The 18,531-nt window shown below is 47.4% G+C and overlaps 2 protein-coding genes across 2 annotated transcripts in view; one reads left to right on the top strand and one right to left on the bottom strand.

Annotated features, from left to right (window-relative positions):
* The first annotated feature begins 626 nt into the window (after nt 1-626).
* ncbp2as2 (NCBP2 antisense 2 (head to head)) lies at nt 627-5,016 on the top strand. The gene is made up of 2 exons (XM_065009279.1): nt 627-710; nt 913-5,016. The coding sequence occupies exon 2, from the start codon at nt 942-944 to the stop codon at nt 1,251-1,253; it is 312 nt and encodes a 103-aa protein (XP_064865351.1). The 5' UTR covers nt 627-710; nt 913-941; the 3' UTR covers nt 1,254-5,016.
* Nucleotides 2,620-18,531, bottom strand: part of meltf (melanotransferrin) — a 24,615-nt gene continuing 8,703 nt past the window's right edge. The window contains exons 7-16 of the mRNA XM_065009278.1: nt 16,507-16,694; nt 15,011-15,173; nt 14,422-14,573; nt 13,547-13,643; nt 10,908-11,102; nt 8,111-8,264; nt 6,941-7,008; nt 6,440-6,627; nt 5,913-6,105; nt 2,620-5,821 (exon numbers count right to left, since the gene is read on the bottom strand). Coding sequence (XP_064865350.1) covers nt 5,766-5,821; nt 5,913-6,105; nt 6,440-6,627; nt 6,941-7,008; nt 8,111-8,264; nt 10,908-11,102; nt 13,547-13,643; nt 14,422-14,573; nt 15,011-15,173; nt 16,507-16,694 — 1,454 coding nt within the window. The 3' untranslated portion in view covers nt 2,620-5,765. The remainder of the gene's footprint in view (nt 5,822-5,912; nt 6,106-6,439; nt 6,628-6,940; nt 7,009-8,110; nt 8,265-10,907; nt 11,103-13,546; nt 13,644-14,421; nt 14,574-15,010; nt 15,174-16,506; nt 16,695-18,531) is intronic.

Genomic DNA, 18,531 nt, shown 5'->3' with positions numbered 1-18,531 from the left:
GGAATGAAGCATCAAGCTCATCACCTTGCACTTTCAATACCCTGTGAAGTTCATCACAGTTGATTTATTCTGTAGCCTAATATACTACATGCTTTATGGAGTCGTAGTCTACTGTTCCACTGGAGGTCATAAGGTGAATGCACCAATTTGTAAGTCGCTCTGGATAAGAGCGTCTGCTAAATGACTTAAATGTAAATGTAAAATGTAGTCGGGAGGACCACACAGCCTGTCATTGAGTGACTCTGGGTTTCAATATGATGGTTATTATATCAATATTTGCACATAACACCGTGTCCACTGCCGTTTTGCTTATAATACATCGATAGTCATCTTAAGAAGCAGATTTGTAATTGTTTCTATAAATTTGTTCTTGTATTTACTTATCAAATCAAATCAAATTTATTTATATAGCCCTTCGTACATCAGCTGATATCTCAAAGTGCTGTACAGAAACCCAGCCTAAAACCCCAAACAGCAAACAATGCAGGTGTAAAAGCACTTATTAGCACAATAAAAATGGACATGGATTCAAATGTAATATATTTTGAATTAGTTATCCACATTGCAATGTTTTTAAAATGGCAGCTTTTATTTTGAAGGATTCTTTATTACCATACAAATTGACGCCATCTTTTATGCTGCTGGCAGAACAGTGTGTCTCTGATGTAACCTCGCATCTCAAAGTAGCGGTCATCTGAATGAACAAGGAAGTATGTGAGAAACTCTTCGATATTAATCTTCATTTTACCAGTGGCTCCTTACAGCGTATTATAATATAAAGAGTATTGATGTTTTCTCATGAACTAACGTATTTTTCGGGAAAGGCAGCTAACTACCACGAGTAGCTAGCTAGCTGGTTAGCTAACTCTGGGCAGTGAAATAACATCAGCTGTCTTGTCGTTTGTCTTACAGGTCACAAGACCATTTATTTACTGTGCGAGATGGCCATCATTCGTATGTTGTTCTCTTTCCTGAACAATCCACGAGTCATTGAGAAACTAGCGGAGTCTCGTCCTATCCGACGTGCGGCACAGATCACAGCTTTTGCGATCATCAAAGCACAAATCGCTGGGAAGGTTGCGACGGCGAAGGTCCTGAAGTCAGACACTCTACGCCAGGTTCGGCAAGAGGCAAACGGACGGATTCCCCGAGAAGCTGGTGACATCGGGACCCGGTTCAGAAGAGTGAGGGAGACTTTTGTCAAGGAGGTGAAAGATGGCTTCAGAGACGCTCAGGGACAAATAAAGAAATGAAGAAATGAAGCAGTAGTCTTATGTCTGTATGACAGACAAACAATCTTGTGAACTATTGATAACGTGACCGACACATGATCCGTCCCACAACTGCCTAGGCCGACTACTATTACATCACTGAGCCAATGTTTTAATATATTGACGGGAACACTAAGCTACTGGTAAATCAGCTACTATGTTTCAAAACATACTCAAGATTCATTTTCCATCAGGGAGATATCATCATGTAATGAGTGTGGAGTGTTTTTCTGACTGGTTTAAAAACAAAGTTGCGCCCCTGTAATGAATGTTGGGGTTTGTGGTGGATGAGTCTACTGTAACAGGTCTAGGTTTGTGGTGGATGAGTCTACTGTAACAGGTCTGGGTTTGTGGTGAGTTAGCCTACTGTAACACGTCTACATACTGGAGACAGAGATTTGTTGCAATCTACCCAGTAGTCTTTATTCAGGAGTTTGTGTTTGTAGATATGGAATTGCAACAAACCTGATCTGACTTGCAGAATACCATTTGAAGGTTTGGATTGTCCTTACCTGTTGGCCAAATCTTAGTGTGCTTTTAAATTAAATGTCATGTATTTTACCAATAAAAGATCATTCAGATTAAAAAAAATGACTAGACAACACGAGGTTAAGGCCTCTATTCAATCAATCCGTATTGTGGAAAATTCTGCACTAAAGTCCAATTGAAATTCAAAGGCAATGTTGGCTTTCACGGTAAACGCTGCATGTCGGGCTCAATCGGAATGTACCTTTACGTTTCTATTGCGACATCTGTAACTCTTCAGGTGATATGGATTTAATAGAGCACTTCGTCACCAGCGTGTGTTTTACACCTGAGGAGGAAGCTGACTGACAAGTTAGGCAGTATCTTTGAAATAAGCGTCTTAACACTGATATTGTGGCTAGCAGACAGTTAGGGCTATGCTATGCTAGGCTAGCTAGTACAAAAGTAATTGCCTTTTTGTGAGTCTGCTATTGCTAAGTGTAGCATTGTGTTGATTACTGTGTGTAGACGAACCTCAACTCACCTTGCATGTTTAAAGTCCACTGTTTCACTTTGTCATAGGTTGGCCCATAAAGAGGCTATAATAACCGTCCTTGGTTCTGAACCTTGAGTCCTGAACCTCAACTCTTCCAACAACTTCCATTCAAACTGCCGTTGCAGCAAAGAACGCACAGGACTTCAGTCCATGATTGTGTGCGAGTATATTTCATTGTAACTTTAAACAATCAACGTGGAGATTGTCACGTCCACCAAGAATGTATTGCACAGTCCTTGACTCTGTAGATGGGCTGACTGACACAATGTACAGGCTCTCATTCACAACCTACTACGACAGTAAAATGTTTCGCGATGGACCACCAGCTTCCATATGCAGATTTTTAATAAGAACAGCAGAGAATTCTTAAAGAAGCAGTTTTGTAGCAATACTTATGCAGACGCACTGGCCTGGCAACTAAATATTAGTTACATGTTTATCATTTCATCGAAGAAATTGCTATAACTTTGAAGGCAAGCGTTTGTTTCTGACAGAAATGAGTTAGTACTCTGTACATATACACTGATATGGTAGCTGAGCATCATATAAACTTATCTCTCATTGAAATACACATACAAATCAAGCTGATATACTGGACAGGAACACAAAATTGCATGAGAGCAGCAAAAATAAATCGAACACTGCTCCGTCACAATGCAGGAATCAGGGTTGGGTTGAGTTCCATTCCTTATAGTCACTATTGTTATAGATGATGGATTTTAACTCATGTGTACAACATTGAAATGTAATATAAGAATTTAAACCTGACAAAATTCCACATTACTTTAAAATCAAAGTACACCTAAGTTTCAAAAGCAAAAAAACAAGGATGGCTTGTTCAATGTTCTCTCCAAAACAAGTGCATATCAGGTGCAAGCAGGTTCCAATCCATAATATTTATCAGTAGGCTATAATTCACATCATTCTTATGGTAGAATTTGATTACCAGCCAAGCAAATGGAAACTTCTAGGCCTCTATTCACGCTGTAACGCGATACGGATTGAATCGAGACCCTAAATACAGATAGTGAGCAAGTTGTCTTGGCTTAAATGTTTGTCAATCCAGGATTTGGGGAGAACATATGAATAAAACACCCCCTATTTGACTCTTTTCAAAACATTTCACAACACACATCCTGTAGTTGAAGCAGTGCATATTCACTGATATGGCATTAGCTTATACAGTAAAGGCAGAATGTGCAAAACGCGCCATATTCCCAGATATGGCTTGTGCCCATAAGTAGTACTCACAATAGTCGGTGTAAGCAATACACACCTTGCGGAGAGACGAACACTGCATAGTAAAGTATGTAACGGGTAAAAACATATACACTGATATGGCAGTTACCGTCAGTAAGCATAATAGCAATCCTTCGTCATCTCTGGTTGCGAAGGACTTCATTCTCTGTAGCTCAACCAAAGAAAACAGGATATTTTCCCCATTGACAGACAAGCTCAAGAAGCACCTTGACTCACTGACTCAAGAAGCACCTTGACTCACTGACTCAAGAAGCACCTTGACTCACTGACTCAAGAAGCACCTTGACTCACTGACTCAAGAAGCACCTTGACTCACTGACTCAAGAAGCACCTTGACTCAACAACAGTGACCATAATTTAGACCCAAGTCAAATAGTATTTTCAACATGTTATCCTTTCTCACAAATCCTAGCATCAACATATACAGTAGAATAAAGTACAATTACAAGCTATGAATCTAAAGTACAATCATAAGCTATGAATCAGATACAGGAAGGGATGCAGACATGATCTTCTAAAGATTCCAACATGACAGGAAATGCTGCTGTGGTTCGCTGGGTGGTAATGTACTGGGTGGTAATGTACTGGGTAGTAATGTGCTGGGTGGTAAATGTACTGGGTGGTAATGTACTGGGTAGTAATGTGCTGGGTGGTAAATGTACTGGGTGGTAATGTGCTGGGTGGTAATGTCACTGGGTGGTAATGTATTGGGTGGTAATGTACTGGGTGGTAATGTACTGGGTAGTAATGTGCTGGGTGGTAAATGTACTGGGCGGTAATGTACGGGGTGGTAATGTGCTGGGTAGTAATGTACTGGGTGGTAATGTGCTGGGCGGTAATGTACTGGGTGGTAATGTGCTGGGTAGTAATGTACTGGGTGGTAATGTGCTGGGTAGTAATGTGCTGGGTGGTAATGTACTGGGTGGTAATGTGCTGGGTAGTAATGTACTGGGTGGTAATGTGCTGGGTGGTAATGTACTGGGCGGTAATGTACGGGGCGGTAATGTACTGGGTGGTAATGTACTGGGTAGTAATGTGCTGGGTGGTAAATGTACTGGGCGGTAATGTACGGGGTGGTAATGTGCTGGGTAGTAATGTACTGGGTGGTAATGTGCTGGGCGGTAATGTACTGGGTGGTAATGTGCTGGGTAGTAATGTACTGGGTGGTAATGTGCTGGGTAGTAATGTGCTGGGTGGTAATGTGCTGGGTGGTAATGTGCTGGGTAGTAATGTGCTGGGTGGTAATGTGCTGGGTAGTAATGTGCTGGGTGGTAATGTGCTGGGCGGTAATGTACTGGGTGGTAATGTGCTGGGCAGTAATGTACTGGGTAGTAATGTGCTGGGTGGTAATGTACTGGGTAGTAATGTGCTGGGTGGTAATGTGTAGTGTTATTGCTGGTGCTTTGGCAGAAGAGGAGAGATTCCCTACAGAGGGAGTAGGCTACTGGGGTTGGTGAAGGAATGGGGCTGGACAAAAACAGAGGTTTTGTGTTGCTTCTGGGAATTTGGCGAGGGTTTAAGACGGGTTCAGGCTGGGAATGTGACTAGGGATTTGGACAGGGGTTCAGGCTGGGATAGGGGTTAGGGTTGGAACTTGGACAGGGGGCTGAGTTGGGGCTGGAACTTGGAAGGGGACTGGGTTGGGGCTGGAACTTGGAAGGGGGACTGGGTTGGGGCTGGAACATGGACAGGGGCTGGTTTGGGGCCAGAACTTGGACAGGGGGATGGGTTGGGGCTGGAACTTGGACAGGGGGCTGAGTTGGGGCTGGAGCTTGGACAGGGGGATTGGGTTGGGGCTGGAACATGGACAGGGGCTGAGTTGGGGCTGGAACTTGGACAGGGGGCTGAGTTGGGGCTGGAACTTGGACAGGGGGCTGGGTTGGGGCTGGAACTTGGACAGGGGGGCTGAGTTGGGGCTGGAACTTGGACAGGGGCTGGTTTGGGGCTGGAACATGGACAGGGGCTGGTTTGGGGCTAGAACATGGACAGGGGCTGGTTTGGGGCTGGAACATGGACAGGGGCTGGTTTGGGGCTGGAACTTGGACAGGGGGCTGAGTTGGGGCTGGAACTTGGACAGGGGGGCTGGAACTTGGATAGGGGCTGGTTTGGGGCTAGAACTTGGACAGGGGGCTGGGTTGGGGCTGGAACTTGGACAGGGGCTGGATTGGGGCTGGAACTTGGACAGGGGCTGGGTTGGGTTAGGACATGGCTTCTTACACCCAGAAGAAGATGGAGCTCATCAGAGCCACCAGGAGCAGGGAAGACAGTGCTGTAGGCCAAACAAACATACTTCAGTACACCAGCACATAGGAAAGCTACTGTTCCTAAAGCGAGAGTGTGTGTGAGTTTGTGTACAGTACCTTTAGCAGAGGAGTTGCACTCCATGTTGGTAAGTGAGTCCATGTAGCCCTGTCCCAGCCACTTGTCATAGGTCTTCCTCTCGGCCACTCCGATCATGCTGACAGTGGAGTCTTTGAAGATGAGGTCAGAGCCCTGGTACTTAGACGAGTCAAACATCTTGAACTCTGAACCCGTGTCACTACTATAATACTCCTGGAGGGAGATGAAGAGGACACAAGTGTATCAAGGTGTGTGTAGAAGAGATATTTATGTTATGTTATGCCACATGCATACAATCAATCAACAAATCGACCAAACACTCACTCACTCAACTAATAAATCAACCAATCCCTCAAACAGTCAACAAATCGACCAAACACTCACTCACTCACTCACTCACTAAATCAACCAATCCCTCAAACAGTCAACAAATCAATCCAATCACTCAATAAAATAACCAATAAATCAACCAATCATTCAATAAATCAACTAATCACTCAATCAACCAATCAGTCACTCAACGAACCAATGGCCCGGTCAGTCGTACCTGTGCTTTGTCCAGCAGGCCATAGAGGGCGTAGATGTTGGTGTCGGGCCGTACCATAACGGCGTGGGAGGGGACGCGGGCCAGGTTACAGTGGGCGTACTGGGTGACCTCTGCCCTGGAGCCGTGGGGACACAGCAGCTGGAAGTCCTTAGACTGCAGGTCAATGGCCCACGACTCACCTGAATTACCTAGAGGACAGAGAGATAAACACACAGAGATAGAAAACTTACCGCAGATATACAGAGATAACTCTCCTAATTCACAAATACTGATATGAAGTTATGGAGTCAAAGAGCAACGTGTCAGCAAGTTGTTAATGACTGGAAAACATTTCCACATCCTCTGAACAAGTTTATGATTCTGGTAGTGGGGTTATGGGTTTATGGTTTCGGTAGTGGGGTTATGGGTTTATGGTTTCGGTAGTGGAGTTATGGTGCAATGATAACAATGGTTGGTTTCCTGACCGGAGATGGTATGTAACACACACACACACACACTTACCATCAGTGTTTTGGAAGACAGTGGTGTGCTTGATGAAGGCCACCTCTCCAGTTCCCTTGGCCAAACACCTGATACAAATAGAGTTAAATAGTAAATGAGGTCTTTCTGTTGACACTAACTCTGTCACGGTTTGTGGGACAAAGACTACGGAGAAAATGAATGGCGTTTTTTGTTGTTGTAGTGTTTTTGGAGAAAGGTAGAAAATAAGGTCTTTGGTAATAAACACAGGTGGAGGAGATCTGACACGGTTTGTTCTATGAGATTATCTTGTTGTTGTTGAATTTACGTCATTAACAAAAATCCCATGAAGTGTAATCATCCATAAAGGTCATGTTAACTGACTGCTATTATCTTATGGAACAGAATGTAGAAGAACTCCTAAGTCTGTTTTTACCTCAGACCTCATTTTCTGCATTTATTCCAAAACCCTATTCTTTCCCCATAGGAATGTCTGAACGAACTTCAACGCCAGGGTTGTGGGTTCGATTCCCACAGGGTTGTTGGTTAGATTCCCACGGGGGGAGCAGTATCAAAATGTATGCATTCTCTACTGTAAGTCTCTCAGGATAAGAATGTCTGCTAAATGACTCAAATGTTAAATATATATGTCAATGATGCTATCTCTCTCTAGAATGTTCCCTACGGTCTACAATTACAACAAACCAAGGCCGATATACCCAGTTTGAATATAACATTATAAATGGTGTTATAACTACAATGGAATTGTCTTGGCACTTTATAAAACAACTATGTCTAAGGGCTGTATTCAAGTGGCAGCAGTTCAGCTTTACAACGTGATTGGAACTGAAAGGTAGTGCTCCAGCGCTAGCGGAGACAACATGCACGGTAAACGCTTCATACCTCCACTAAATTACAAATCACCTTTACATTTCTATTACGGAAACTGTCACGTTTCAGCTTCACAGACTGAATAGAGTCAGCTTCACAGACTGAATAGATTCAGCTTCACAGACTGAATAGATTCAGCTTCACAGACTGAATAGATTCAGCTTCACAGGCTGAATATAGTCAGCTTCACAGACTGAATATAGTCAGTTTCACAGACTGAACAGATTCAGCTTCACAGACTGAATAGATTCAGCTTCACAGACTGAACAGAGACCTCAATCTGTCTTTAAATGGATCATGAAGTTGTGAGATGTACTGTACCTGAACGCTCCATCGTATCCGTCATACAGGTCCTTGCCTTTCTCACACTTGTTCTGCCCTTTGTTGTCCCCCACACACAGGTCACACAGGTTGCCAGGGAAACCAGGCTGATTGGCACCAGGGACACAGCTGTTCTTAAAGAAACCTCCAGCGGCTGAGGAGGACAGAAGGAGAGAGAGACAGTCAGATCTACTGAGGAGAACAGGAGGAGAGAGAGACAGTCAGATCTACTGAGGAGGACAGAAGGAGAGAGAGAGACAGTCAGATCTACTGAGGAGGACAGAAGGAGAGAGAGACAGTCAGATTTACTGAGGAGGACAGAAGGAGAGAGAGACAGTCAGATCTACTGAGGAGGACAGGAGGAGAGAGAGACAGTCAGATCTACTGAGGAGGACAGGAGGAGAGACAGTCAGAGCTACTGAGGAGGACAGAAGGAGAGACAGTCAGATCTACTGAGGAGGACAGGAGGATAGACAGACAGTCAGATCTACTGAGGAGGACAGAAGGAGAGAGAGACAGTCAGATCTACTGAGGAGAACAGGAGGAGAGAGAGACAGTCAGATCTACTGAGGAGGACAGGAGGAGAGACAGTCAGATCTACTGAGGAGGACAGAAGGAGAGAGAGACAGTCAGATCTACTGAGGAGGACAGGAGGAGAGAGAGACAGTCAGATCTACTGAGGAGGACAGGAGGTGAGAGAGACAGTCAGATCTACTGAGGAGGACAGGAGGAGAGACAGTCAGATCTACTGAGGAGGACAGAATGAGAGAGAGACAGTCAGATCTACTGAGGAGGACAGGAGGAGAGAGAGACAGTCAGATCTACTGAGGAGGACAGGAGGTGAGAGAGACAGTCAGATCTACTGAGGAGGACAGGAGGTGAGAGAGACAGTCAGATCTACTGAGGAGGACAGAAGGAGAGAGAGACAGTCAGATCTACTGAGGAGAACAGGAGGAGAGAGAGACAGTCAGATCTACTGAGGAGAACAGGAGGAGAGAGAGACAGTCAGATCTACTGAGGACAGGAGGAGAGACAGTCAGATCTACTCAGGAGGAGAGAGAGACAGTCAGATCTACTGAGGAGGACAGAAGGAGAGAGAGACAGTCAGATCTACTGAGGAGGACAGGAGGAGAGACAGTCAGAGCTACTGAGGAGGACAGGAGGATAGACAGACAGTCAGATCTACTGAGGAGAACAGGAGGAGAGACAGTCAGATCTACTGAGGAGGACAGGAGAAGAGAGACAGTCAGATCTACTGAGGAGAACAGGAGGAGAGACAGTCAGATCTACTGAGGAGAACAGGAGGAGAGACAGTCAGATCTACTGAGGAGAACAGGAGGAGAGAGAGACAGTCAGATCTACTGAGGAGGACAGGAGGAGAGAGAGACAGTCAGATCTACTGAGGAGGAGAGAGAGACAGTCAGATCTACTGAGGAGGACAGAAGGAGAGAGAGACAGTCAGATCTACTGAGGAGGACAGGAGGAGAGACAGTCAGAGCTACTGAGGAGGACAGGAGGATAGACAGACAGTCAGATCTACTGAGGAGAACAGGAGGAGAGACAGTCAGATCTACTGAGGAGGACAGGAGAAGAGAGACAGTCAGATCTTCTGAGGAGGACAGGATAAAATAGACAGTCAGATCTACTGAGGAGGACAGAAGGAGAGAGAGACAGTCAGATCTACTGAGGAGAACAGGAGGAGAGACAGTCAGATCTACTGAGGAGGACAGGAGGATAGACAGACAGTCAGATCTACTGAGGAGAACAGGAGGAGAGACAGTCAGATCTACTGAGGAGAACAGGAGGAGAGAGACAGTCAGATCTACTGAGGAGGACAGGAGGAGAGACAGTCAGATCTACTGAGGAGGACAGAAGGAGAGAGAGACAGTCAGATCTACTGAGGAGGACAGGAGGTGAGAGAGACAGATCTACTGAGGAGGACAGAAGGAGAGAGAGACAGTCAGATCTACTGAGGAGAACAGGAGGAGAGAGAGACAGTCAGCTCTACTGAGGAGGACAGGAGGAGAGAGAGACAGTCAGATCTACTGAGGAGGACAGAAGGAGAGAGAGACAGTCAGATCTACTGAGGAGGACAGGAGGAGAGACAGTCAGAGCTACTGAGGAGGACAGAAGGAGAGACAGTCAGATCTACTGAGGAGGACAGGAGGAGAGACAGTCAGAGCTACTGAGGAGGACAGAAGGAGAGACAGTCAGATCTACTGAGGAGGACAGGAGAAGAGAGACAGTCAGATCTACTGAGGAGGACAGGATAAAATAGACAGTCAGATCTACTGAGGATGACAGAAGGAGAGAGAGACAGTCAGATCTACTGAGGAGGACAGGAGAAGAGAGACAGTCAGATCTACTGAGGAGGACAGGAGAAGAGAGACAGTCAGACCTACTGAGGAGGACAGGATAAAATAGACAGTCAGATCTACTGAGGAGGACAGAAGGAGAGAGAGACAGTCAGATCTACTGAGGAGGACAGAAGGAGAGAGACAGTCAAATCTACTGAGGAGGACAGAAGGAGAGAGAGACAGTCAGATCTACTGAGGAGGACAGAAGGAGAGAGAGACAGTCAGATCTACTGAGGAGGACAGGAGGTGAGAGAGAGAGAGACAGACAGACACAGACAGACAGACACAGACAGACAGACAGACAGACAGAGACACAGACAGACAGACAGAGACACAGACAGACAGACAGAGACACAGACAGACAGACAGACAGACAGACAGACAGACAGACAGACAGACAGACAGACAGACAGACAGAGACAGACTCCCTGGTGTATTACCTTGTGGTATCTGACAATGAGCTGGTCTGATGAGACCTTTCTCTATGAGCAGAGCCATGGGGATGTTCCAGCCAGCAGTACGGCCGTAGCCAGTGTGACAGGAGCTCTTCCCCCTCAGGTTCTCCAGCGTGGTGATGTCACTGTTGGACTTCTTCACCACTGCCACAGCATAGTAGACACTGCCATCACTGTCCCCTGGGAGAGAGAGGAGGGAGAGAGGAGGGAGAGAGGAGGGAAGAGAGGAGGGGAGAGAAGAGGGAGAGAGGAGGGAAGAGAGGAGGGAGAGAGGAGGGAGAGAGGAGGAAGAGAGTAGGGAGAGAGGAGGGAGAGAGGAGGGATGAGAGGAGGGGAGAGAGGAGGGAAGAGAGGAGGGAGAGAGGAGGGGAGAGAGGAGGGAGAGAGGAGGGGAGAGAGGAGGGAGAGAGGAGGGAAGAGAGTAGGGAGAGAGGAGGGATGAGAGAGAGGAGGGAGAGAGGAGGGATGAGAGAGAGGTGGAAGAAAGGAGGGAAGAGAGGAGGGGAGAGAGTAGGGAAGAGAGAAGAGAGGAGGGAAGAGAGGAGGGAGGGAAGAGAGGAGGGAAGAGAGGAGGGATGAGAGAGAGGAGGGAGAGAGGAGGGATGAGAGAGAGGAGGAAGAAAGGAGGGAAGAGAGGAGGGGAGAGAGGAGGGAAGAGAGGAGGGAAGAGAGGAGGGAAGAGAGGAGGGAAGAGAGGAGGGATGAGAGAGAGGAGGGAGAGAGGAGGGATGAGAGAGAGGAGGAAGAAAGGAGGGAAGAGAGGAGGGGAGAGAGGAGGAGAGAGAGTAGGGAAGAGAGGAGGGAAGAGAGGAGGGAAGAGAGGAGGGAAGAGAGGAGGGAGAGAGGAGGGGAGAGAGGAGGGAAGAGAGGAGGGATGAGAGAGAGGAGGGAGGGAGGAGGGATGAGAGAGAGGAGGAAGAAAGGAGGGAAGAGAGGAGGGGAGAAAGTAGGGAAGAGAGGAGGGAAGAGAGTAGGGAAGAGAGGAGGGAAGAGAGTAGGGAAGAGAGTAGGGAGAGAGGAGGGATGAGAGAGAGGAGGGAGAGAGGAGGGATGAGAGAGAGGAGGAAGAAAGGAGGGGAGAGAGGAGGGGGAGAGGAGGGGAGAGAGTAGGGAAGAGAGGAGGGAGATAGGAAGGAGAGAGGAGGGAAGAGAGGAGGGAGAGAGGAGGGAGAGAGGAGGGAAGAGAGGAGGGAAGAGAGGAGGGAGAGAGAGAGGAGGGAGAGAGTAGGGAGAGAGTAGGGAGAGAGAGAGGGGGAAGAGAGGAGGGGAGAGAGAAAGGAAGAGAGGAGGGAGAAAGGAGGGAAGAGAGGAGGGAAGAGAGGAGGGGAGAGAGGAGGGAGAGAAGAGGGGAGAGAGGAGGGAGAGAGGAGGGATGAGAGAGAGGAGGAAGAAAGGAGGGAAGAGAGGAGGGGAGAGAGTAGGGAGAGAGGAGGGATGAGAGAGAGGAGGGAGAGAGGAGGGATGAGAGAGAGGAGGAAGAGAGGAGGGGAGAGAGTAGGGAAGAGAGGAGGGAAGAGAGGAGGGAGAGAGGAGGGGAGAGAGGAGGGGAGAGAGGAGGGAAGAGAGGGAGATAGGAGGGAGAGAGGAGGGAGAGAGGAGGGAAGAGAGTAGGGAGAGAGTAGGGAGAGAGAGAGGAGGGAGAGAGGAGGGAAGAGAGGAGGGAGAGAGGAGGGGAGAGAGGAAGGAAGAGAGGAGGGAAGAGAGGAGGGGAGAGAGGAGGGAAGAGAGGAGGGGAGAGAGGAGGGAGAGAGGAGGGGAGAGAGGAGAGAAGAGGGGAGAGAGGAGGGAAGAGAGGAGGGAGAGAGGAGGGAGAGAGGAGGAACAGAGGAGGGAAGAGAGGAGGGAGAGAGGAGGGAAGAGAGGAGGTGAGAGAGGAGAGAGAGAGGAGGGAGATGGGAGAGAGGACGGAAGAGAGGAGGGAGAGAGGAGGGAGGAGGGAGAGGAGGGAGAGAGGAGGGAAGAGAAGAGGGAGAGAGGAGGGAAAAGAGGAGGGAAGAGAGGAGGGAGAGAGGAGGGAAGAGAGGAGGGAGAGAGGAGGCTTCAGTGTCTATAGTTATTGTCCCAAAAGACATTTTGATTTGCAGCAAATCATCACATGGTCAAAGCCCATGGAAAAAAATTAAGGAAAACGTAGTCGGGTCAGGTTGGTTGTAGAGGGACCAGAAGTTAAGGAAAACGTAGTCGGGTCAGGTTGGTTGTAGAGGGACCAGAAGTTAAGGAAAACGGAAGGTTGGTTGTAGAGGGACCAGAAGTTAAGGAAAACGTCGGGTCAGGTTGGTTGTAGAGGGACCAGAAGTTAAGGAAAACGTAGTCGGGTCAGGTTGGTTGTAGAGGGACCAGAAGTTAAGGAAAACGTAGTCGGGTCAGGTTGGTTGTAGAGGGACCAGAAGTTAAGGAAAACGTAGTCGGGTCAGGTTGGTTGTAGAGGGACCAGAAGTTAAGGAAAACGTAGTCGGGTCAGGTTGGTTGTAGAGGGACCAGAAGTTAAGGAAAACGTAGTCGGGTCAGTTTGGTTGTAGAGGGACCAGAAGTTAAGGAAAACGTAGTCGGGTCAGGTTGGTTGTAGAGGGACCAGAAGTTAAGGAAAACGTAGTCGGGTCAGGTTGGTTGTAGAGGGACCAGACCTGTGTAGCTCTCCCCAGCAGCAGGCACCAGGCCGTAGCTTTTCCCTGCTGTGTAGATGTAACCTCCATCCAGGGTGATGGCATCTGCCTCTTTATTCTACAAACACACAGAAGGGAAGACCTGTTTCCTACTTTCAACAGCCCCTGTAGGAAGAGAGCCCTATGAGTCTGCCAGACATAGTATTTTTATTTAACCTTTATTTAACTAGGCAAGTCAGTTAAGAACAACTGCTTTGTTCAGGGGCAGAACGACAGATTTTTACACCCTGTCAGCTCAGGGGATTCGATCTAGCAACCTTTCGGTTACTGGTCCAACGCTCTAACCGCTAGGCTACCTGCCGCCCCTCCACTCTAACCGCTAGGCTACCTGCCGCCCCTCCACTCTAACCGCTAGGCTACCTGCCGCCCCTCCACTCTAACCGCTAGGCTACCTGCCGCCCCTCCACTCTAACCGCTAGGCTACCTGCCGCCCCTCCACTCTAACCGCTAGGCTACCTGCCGCCCCTCCACTCTAACCGCTAGGCTACCTGCCGCCCCTCCACTCTAACCGCTAGGCTATCTGCCGCCCTTCCACTCTAACCACTAGGCTACCTGCCGCCCCTCCACTCTAACCGCTAGGCTACCTGCCGCCCTTCCACTCTAACCACTAGGCTACCTGCCGCCCCTCCACTCTAACCACTAGGCTACCTGCAGCCCCTCCACTCTAACCACTAGGCTACCTGCCTCCCCTACACTCTAACCACTAGGCTACCTGCCGCCCCTCCACTCTAACCACTAGGCCACCTGCCGCCCCTTCTTTCATTCTAAGACCTTGAGAAGTAAGATTGCGCCTGCTGGAGTGGCAGGTAGGCATGGTTTAGAAAAGTCAAATGTACCTGGATCTTCTTCATGCAGTCGTCCACTGAAGATCCCATCACACACTGGATATTGGGGACCAGAGACTTGGCACTGAAGGCCTCGGCCATGTCTGTACACTTCTGCTGCTCATCGCTGGACAACACACACCAACGCAGGGACTGGGGCAGCTCTGCACACACAGAACAATACTCAGTACTTACAAACAAACATAGAGAGAGAGGGGGGGGAGAGGGGGGGTAGAGAGAGAGAGAGGTAGAGAGAGGTAGAGAGAGGGGGGGAGGTAGAGCGAGAGAGAGGGGGTGGGGAGAGAGAGAGAGGTAGAGAGAGAGAGAGAGAGAGGTAGAGAGAGAGGTAGAGAGAGAGAGAGGTAGAGAGGAGGTAGAGAGAGAGAGAGTAGAGAGAGGTAGAGAGAGGGGGGGAGGTAGAGCGAGAGAGAGAGGGGGTGGGGAGAGAGAGAGAGGTAGAGAAAGAGAGAGAGAGAGGTAGAGAGAGAGGTAGAGAGAGAGAGAGGTAGAGAGAGAGAAAAATAGAAAAAGAGAGAGAGAGAGAGAAAAAAATATAAAAAGAGAGAGAGAGAGAGAGAGAGGGAAAGCGAGGAGGCCTCACCTGCTGGGATGCAGTCCATGGCTTTGAGAGTGTTGTAGTAGATGGAGCCCATCCACGCCTTAGGATCATCATACTCCGGCCGCAGGAACTTTGTGGACGAATCACTGAACAGCAAATTGCTGCCTAACTCGCCCGACTGAAAGATGGGGAAACCTGACTTTGTCTGAGGAAAAATAAACACAACCAGGATTTATTAAAACTCTGACTACTCCTCGGAGTGTCATTTGACATTGTGAGAAACAGACAGTTCTCTTGAACGCACTGGTTGGAGATTTCCAAGTTCCTAATAGTCTTGAACGCACTGGTTGGAGATTTCCAAGTTCCTAATAGTCTTGAACGCACTGGTTGGAGATTTCCAAGTTCCTAATTGTCATGAACGCACTGGTTGGAGATTTCCAAGTTCCTAATTGTCTTGAACGCACTGGTTGGAGATTTCCAAGTTCCTAATTGTCTTGAACGCACTGGTTGGAGATTTCCAAGTTCCTAATAGTCTTGAACGCACTGGTTGGAGATTTCCAAGTTCCTAATAGTCTTGAACGCACTGGTTGGAGATTTCCAAGTTCCTAATAGTCTTGAACGCACCAATACTGTACTAAAACCCACAACACATTTAAAGCAACAATCTGAATTTGCTAAATCCATTTTTAGACTTTAAATGTATAATACATTGATTGTTGAAGGATATAATGTACACACCAATAACATTTGATTTGAGTTGACTATATTTAGCTATATACTGTATATAACTAAACCTCATGATCTTAGTTCAACGGTCGAACCCATCAGAACCTAAAATATAAGATTATTTTACCCCTTTGTTTGTAAACAACGTAAATGTAAACAAACACTGTATAGCCTCAAATGGTAATAAAACGATCATGTTGATGTCATGGATCCAGATCTCTGTCTATGAGTTTCAGAGTGCTTTCATTTCTCTAGCCCCGTCCCTCGACCATTTACCAATGTCATGGATCCAGATCTCTGTCTATGAGTTTCAGAGTGCTTTCATTTCTCTAGCCCCGTCCCTCGACCGTTTACCAATGTCATGGATCCAGACCTCTGTCTATGAGTTTCAGAGTGCTTTCATTTCTCTAGCCCCGTCCCTCGACCGTTTACCAATGTCATGGATCCAGATCTCTGTCTATGAGTTTCAGAGTGCTTTCATTTCTCTAGCCCCGTCCCTCGACCGTTTACCAATGTCATGGATCCAGATCTCTGTCTATGAGTTTCAGAGTGCTTTCATTTCTCTAGCCCCGTCCCTCGACCGTTTACCAATGTCATGGATCCAGATCTCTGTCTATGAGTTTCAGAGTGCTTTCATTTCTCTAGCCCCGTCCCTCGACCGTTTACCAATGTCATGGATCCAGATCTCTGTCTATGAGTTTCAGAGTGCTTTCATTTCTCTAGCCCCGTCCCTCGACCATTTACCAAATCAGTGTATTGTTTTTCAAACTGCAGATTGCCGCTTTAAGGTTGGGATGAAGAGTAGTACCCACCAGTCCTTCTGTCAACATGTTATAGACCACATTGCCGCTGATGTCAGATTTAACCACGATGCCCCTGGCTGGCACCCTGACCAAGTGGCACCGGCGGTGTTCTCTCACAGGGGCCCTGGTTCCGTCTCTACACAACAGCTCGTAGTCTGAAGACCTCAGCCCAGTGGTCCAGGCAGGGTCACCGTTTCCTACAACACAGTAGAACAGGCACCGGGTTATACACTTCTACATCCGCTAGCCGGGGGCAGAGGAGGCGGAGGGCAGAGGAGGCAGGACTGTTTGGTACCAACATAAGGTGACTCTTAAACAGGAACCTCTGTACTGTTGATATTGTAGTAAATTGTTAGTTTGTAATTGATGCTTCTGTTAGTGTTTTTTTAATTGCATTGAGTGTTAACTGTCTTGCCCACCTGCCATCTCTCTGAGAGGAGCACAATGGAAATACGTCTTCAGGCTTCATTGTGTTTATATCTGGGATCATTTTTAACGTATGTATTGCTGTCTCCGGCTAGAGCAGATTACTACTTTTAATTATCAAATCAATTCAATGAAATGAATCAATCAACATGGAGGATAGAGAGGAGCTCAGTCTACTTTCTGTGTTCTCCATTACTGTGGTGTGCTTTACAAAGAGAGAGGAGAGAGGTGAGAGGAGAGAGGAGAAGAGAGGAGAGAGAGAAGAGAGGAGAGAGAGAGGAGACAGAGGTGAGAGAGAGAGAGAGAGAGAGAGAGAGAGGAGAGAGGAGAGAGAGAGAGAAGAGAGGAGAGAGAGAAGAGAGGAGAGAGAGAGAGGAGACAGAGGAGAGAGAGAGAGAGAGAGAGAGGAGAGAGAGAGAGAGAGAGAGGAGAGGAGAGAGAGAAGAGAGGAGAGAGAGAGGAGACAGAGGAGAGAGAGAAGAGAGGAGAGAGAGAAGAGAGGAGAGAGAGAGAGGAGACAGAGGAGAGAGAGAGAGGAGAGAGAGAGAGAGAGGAGACAGAGGAGAGAGAGCGGAAACAATGAAAACAATGTACTGAGCAAATGTCAAATTGGCTTTTTACCAAATTACCGTACAACAGACCATGTATTCACCCTGCACACCCTAATTGACAACCAAACAAACCAAAACAAAGGCAAAGTCTTCTCATGCTTTGTTGATTTCAAAAAAGCCTTCGACTCAATCTGGCATGAGGGTCTGCTATGCAAACTGATGGAAAGTGGTGTTGGGGGTAAAACATACGACATTATAAAATCCATGTACACAAACAACAAGTGTGCGGTTAAAATTGGCAAAAAACACACACATTTCTTCACACAGGGTCGTGGGGTGAGACAGGGATGCAGCTTAAGCCCCACCCTCTTCAACATATATATCAACGAATTGGCGCGGGCACTAGAAAAGTCTGCAGCACCCGGCCTCACCCTACTAGAATCCGAAGTCAAATGTCTGCTGTTTGCTGATGATCTGGTGCTTCTGTCACCAACCAAGGAGGGCCTACAGCAGCACCTAGATCTTATGCACAGATTCTGTCAGACCTGGGCCCTGACAGTAAATCTCAGTAAGACCAAAATAATGGTGTTCCAAAAAAGGTCCAGTCACCAGGACCACAAATACAAATTCCATCTAGACACCGTTGCCCTAGAGCACACAAAAAACTATACATACCTCGGCCTAAACATCAGCGTCACAGGTAACTTCCACGAAACTGTGAACGAGCTGAGAGACAAGGCAAGAAGGGCATTCTATGCCATCAAAAGAAACATAAATTTCAACATACCAATTAGGATTTGGCTAAAAATACTTGAATCAGTCATAGAGCCCATTGCCCTTTATGGTTGTGAGGTCTGGGGTCCGCTCACCAACCAACACCAAATTGAGACTCTGCACGCAGAATTCTGAAAAAATATCCTCCATGTACAACGTAGAACACCAAACAATGCATGCAGAGCAGAATTAGGCCGATACCCACTAATTATCAAAATCCAGAAAAGAGCCGTTAAATTCTACAACCACCTAAAAGGAAGCGATTCACAAACCTTCCATAACA

The sequence above is a fragment of the Oncorhynchus nerka genome, linkage group LG24, assembly GCF_034236695.1.
Source record: "Oncorhynchus nerka isolate Pitt River linkage group LG24, Oner_Uvic_2.0, whole genome shotgun sequence".
Taxonomy (NCBI): domain Eukaryota; kingdom Metazoa; phylum Chordata; class Actinopteri; order Salmoniformes; family Salmonidae; genus Oncorhynchus; species Oncorhynchus nerka.
Note: the sequence above shows the minus strand (reverse complement) of the source record. Positions and strands in the feature narration are given on the sequence as shown.